The sequence below is a fragment of the Artemia franciscana genome, unplaced genomic scaffold (assembly GCF_032884065.1).
Source record: "Artemia franciscana unplaced genomic scaffold, ASM3288406v1 Scaffold_3682, whole genome shotgun sequence".
In the NCBI taxonomy this organism is placed as follows: Eukaryota; Metazoa; Arthropoda; class Branchiopoda; order Anostraca; family Artemiidae; genus Artemia; species Artemia franciscana.
Genome location: NW_027064274.1, coordinates 1 through 5000, shown reverse-complemented (window position 1 = coordinate 5000; position 5000 = coordinate 1). Strand labels below are relative to the sequence as shown.

The window sequence follows — 5000 nt, the reverse complement described above, 5'->3', positions numbered from 1 at the left end:
CTATTGGATACAATTAATTTAAACATATGCCAATTGGACTTGTAGCTGCCCAAGATGGATTTCAGAGGCACATGAAGGAAGCTTGTCATGCCTTGATTGATTTTTCATCATAGTTTTTGATGTGGTTGTTGCAGACAAATCAGAAAAAGAACAAAGTGAAAATCTTAGATGAATACTCCATAGAGCATTGAGGAAGGAGTCACATTAAAGAAGGAAAAATGCATTCTAAAGGCAAAATCTAATCCTTATTTTGGTTACATTTTATCAAGAGAGAATTCATCCAGATCCAATATAGATAAGAGCCATCAATGAAATGCCTGCTCCCAAATCATGTGAACAACCACAGACTCTCCTTGGTATACTAGACTATTCACAATATATACCAAACCTATTGGCTATAAATCAGCCACTCAGATCCTTGTTGAAAGACAAAGTATTTGCATGGAATCCTGTTCATAATCAAGTGCTTAATCAATTAAGAAATCAATTTACAACACAATTCAATTCTTTGACCTCACCTGCAGTAATTTCAAACTGCAAGTAGATGTCTCAAAATTACGTTTAGGAGCAGCCCAATTTCATGCATCAAAATCACTAACAGACATTAAACAGTATTATTCCCAAATAGAAAAGGGATGTAATTGCCAGATAGCAATTGTGTTTGGATGCCATCCAGGAACCTCTTGTCCAGAACTAATGCCATCACCAACAGACCAGAAAAACTCAGACTGGCAGAAAAACTAGACCAGTGAATTAACATAACCTCCCTCAGTGCCAGATATTATGAGAGGATTTTCCTGTTTTTCTTGTGAGAATAAGGAAATTGCAATATTTTAATGTGCTTTGTTGCTTATTTGTTACACTTTTGCTTATTGTTGCTTCATGTTCATGTTGTGTTCTGGATTTCTTTGCTATAATATATACTTGAATACAACTGGATAATATGACTTACAGTAATACGCATAGATGAATCTGTTCAAACTTTGAATTATAAAATAGGAGTTTTATAAACATATCAAAAAAGTGTCTTGAATCCCATCAAGCAGTTTATGGTAACAAACAGTAAGAAAGGAACAACTTAGCTGAATAGAAACCTAAGTAAAAAATCAGAATAACATCAAAACAATTAGTTTTTTATCTTGATTCCAAATATATTAAATAAAAAACAAGTATTTTTAACTGAAAGTAAGGAGCAACATTAAAACTTAAAACAACCAGAGGTTACTCTGTATATGAAAGGGGCTGTTCCCTCCTCTTTACTCTAAAGTTTGACCCTTTCTCTCAATTCTACTTTTGAAAACAGTAAAAATCTTTAGTGTATATTTAAAAACTTAAACTTAAAGGCCATTGAATTTAAGTGACAGATGTTTCTCATGTTTCTTTCTTTAAGAAATGTGACAAAAAGCCAAACTTTAGTTTAAAGAGTAAGTGACTGGTGATCCTCTCCCACATATAGCATGATATCTGTTTGTTCAGTTTGAATTTTTTAAGTAAAACTGAACATATAAGTAAAGTTCAATTTTATGTCCATTATAGACCTTCAAAGATGATACCCTTTTTTCTCATTCTTAGCTATTTAAAAGGGTTAGAAACGAAAATTCTTACTTCATCATAAGCAGAATAAATAAAGCTAGTAAAAACAAACTGCATCTCTACTGTATTTCACCCCAGGGGTATAGGCCTAATTTGCAATAGGGCAGGGGGATAAATGCTCCCTCCACACAAAAATTTAGGCAAGTAAAAAAGTAAATTTGAAAAATAAATTTCAAAATTAAGAAATAAAATTCAGAAATAGGCTAGCACAAAAATGGAATTGGGTGGTATGTTCACCTTATTCGGTTGGTAATTTAAACAGTTCAAGATTTACCTTTTTTTTCGCTATGTTAATTCGTACAGATATTTGTTCATCAAAGAAATCATGGGCATAGGCTACTTAAAGGAACAAAAGAGAGGTCAAAATAGCCTAGCCCCAAACAAACCTGGAATTCAGCACTCTCTCTGCTGATACTTGTTTCAATTATACTCGATTGTTCATGGTAAAATCTTCTAACCGAAAGAAATAACCTTGTAGCGAAGTTTTTGCTAATACAAAGTTTTGGCATTTTATATTTTCAGAAGATCATGCTTTGAATTTTCAAAAAATTGCCTATATATAAATTCCTTCCTTACTACGGAAAATTCCCTTCGCCGATTCTCCCCTCATGCAAAATTAAACAGCCCAGAGGAAATAAATACATACAAACAGAATAAACAAAAGGAGGGATTGGTGATATTCTACGAACATTCCAAAATGTATGAAGAATATATGATGTAAATTCAATTAATTTGTAGTAATGAACTGTAAGTTAGGAGCAAGTAGGGCCGATACCAGTCAAGACTTTGAAGAAAAGGAGCTTTCACAACAATTGATGCAAAAGAACCGTTACTTAATGCTGATCAGTGTTGAGAAGTACTTGAAGCACTTGTGCTTCAAGTACTACTTAAGTAGAAAATCAAGGTACTTGAGTTTTACATAAGCACATTCTTCCTTAAGTACTTAATACTTAAGTAAAATAAATAGGTACCTAAAGCTTTCAAGTACCAATAAATTCTTAAGTACTTCCCCAAGTACATTCCGCTTCAGTGGAAAGACTTTTTTTACGCAAAAGAATTTTTCAAATTTTCAGAAACAAAAATGTTTTTTTGGTAGCAATTGACCGACAATCAAAAGCCTTCAGAAAGAACTGAGAAACTCAAGCAGTCTGTGAATTACACTGCTCCATTGGTTAGCGCACAACTAGATGGCGTTGAGCTGCAGTTTAGCTTTCTTGGGGGCTCCGCCCAAAGCTGCAAAGACTACGTCCTCGCAACATGCAACACGCCCATGTTCAAGAACAAAATATTCCCTGACAGCTAGAAAGAAGCAGCTGCAACAATGTTGGTTGAGGAGGCTAAAAGGATGAGAACAAAAGATCCCAAAGACGATAAGTCCAGTCACTTGTCAGGTGATGGTTTCTACAAATCCTCAGAACATGAAAGCGATCATCACAGTCTAACTCTGCAGTTAACAAAGTGCAGATAGAGGTTTTGCAGCTTCTACAAGACAAACGGAGGAACCTTTGCGTTCTTAAGGATTACCTTCATGTGCAGCAAGTTTTTCGAAGCTACAACTGTGTATTGCCATCTTCAGCTCCGGTTGAAAGCCTTATTTCAACTGGAGGATCCATTTTGTCTCCACGAAGAAACTTGCTAGGAGATTTCAGGTTTGAGTGCTTAGCAGTGCCAAAAGCAAATTCCCAGTACCAGTATTTCCACCAGAAGACAAATCATTAACCTTGAGCAAGGGAGGCTACACCTCTTTCAATGTTTCTTGACCTAGAACAATACAGTTCTGACTAAATGGAAAAAAGAAGAAGAAAACACCCGTTGAAGAATTCCTAAAAGTACCTAAAATCCCGTAATTAATTAGTTTGGTAGACTGTTGGATACATGTGGCATTATTACTGTATAAAACTAACTAACGTTCAAAGAAGCGGAGCCCTACTGTCTTTTGTGGTGTTTAATTATTTGTTTAAACTGCATAATGCCTTTATTATATGACTTTGTTTTATTTCCATTATACAACTAGATATGACAGAACTTGAAAAGCTGCTAGCAGTTATACTTAGTAGTACTTGAAGTTCTATTTAAGTACAAGTTTAGTACTTAAAACTCGAGTGCTACTTAAGTACAATTGTGGTCTGGTACTTAATACTTCATGCTTAAGTAAAAAAATTGGAAGCACTTAATATTTGATATTTAATTACAAATTTGAATTACTTGTCACAACACTGATGCTGATACCATAAACTTCACGTCCATTGATTTTGATATTAAACATTAAACTCTTCAAGCCTGAGAAAATTTGTCTGATCTTCAAAAAATGGGAGAAACATTACCAAGATTTAAGAAAGCGTAGTGAAAATTACACCATTAAATTCGGTATATTAGAGAATCCTATTGTGGACGTTTCAAGCTCATTCTGCAAAAATATGGAATTTTTTCCTTTTTTCCCCGAAAGAAGGATCTCGGATTCGTGTTCTTTGTTTTTGTTTTTTGTTGTTTTTTTTTTTCGAAGAACTTAGAAGATTGGAAGAGGGCGGAATTTAAAGGCCTTAGGGCTCTTTTTTCCCCAAAAGAAGGATCTCGGATTCGTGTTCTTTGTTTTTGTTTTCTTGTTTTTGTTTTTTTTCAGGGTCAATCGTATCCATTCAAAGAGCTTAGAAGATTAGAAGAGGGCGGAAATTAGAGGCCCTAGGGCCCTTTTAAAGTGACCAAAAGTATCGCGCGAGAGAAATCGGATTTCTGCCATTTTGTTGCCCTAAACTACAATTTCTCCCAATCGAAGAAAAAGTTGCTATCATCTGAGATAGCCGATCAATTTAAATCTATCAAAAACTGAATATTGAACTCTTACTTGCGGGGGAGGTGATGCCGTACACTTGCATATTTTTTCTTGAAAATTTACGTAGTCTATGCAGGCAAAGGTGCTTAAAATGAGTTTTTGACTCCTTAATATTTAGACTAATTGAGAAAAAATGCTCCTTAAAGGTACTTCAGACGGTAATTCTTCTGGTGTACGTCTAGGGGCCGCAATCTCGATCACAAGGGACGAACTGCTATCTTAGTTGGCTGCAGAGACGTCCCATGTGAGGGGAGAGAGACAACCGCCCTCCAATATTTTCTCACACTAGAAACTTTGCCACAAGTTAATCACGCAAATCAAGTGAAAATGACAATGACAACTGAAAAATGAGCCATATAGTACCATAAAGATTAATATATAGGCTACTAAAGAAAACTGATCAGTTTCTGTGGATGCTTGAATTATGCAGGCTTATCTTAGTTTTGACAGAATTTTGAAGAAACTGAAATTCAGCAGAGGGGGCAAACTAGGGTCATAGAGGGGGAGTAAAAGAAGGTCTGGGAGGGGCAGTTGCCCCCACCCCGTAGCAAATTAAACCCCTGTTTTCAAGTTCAGT

General features: G+C 35.3%; 1 protein-coding gene across 1 annotated transcript in view; it reads right to left on the bottom strand.

The window, feature by feature from the left end:
* LOC136043209 (methylcrotonoyl-CoA carboxylase beta chain, mitochondrial-like) overlaps nt 1–2153 on the bottom strand; it is a 21351-nt gene extending 19198 nt beyond the window's left edge. The window contains exon 1 of the mRNA XM_065728141.1: nt 1980–2153. Coding sequence (XP_065584213.1) covers nt 1980–2102 — 123 coding nt within the window. The 5' untranslated portion in view covers nt 2103–2153. The remainder of the gene's footprint in view (nt 1–1979) is intronic.
* Between the last annotated feature and the right edge of the window lie 2847 nt (nt 2154–5000).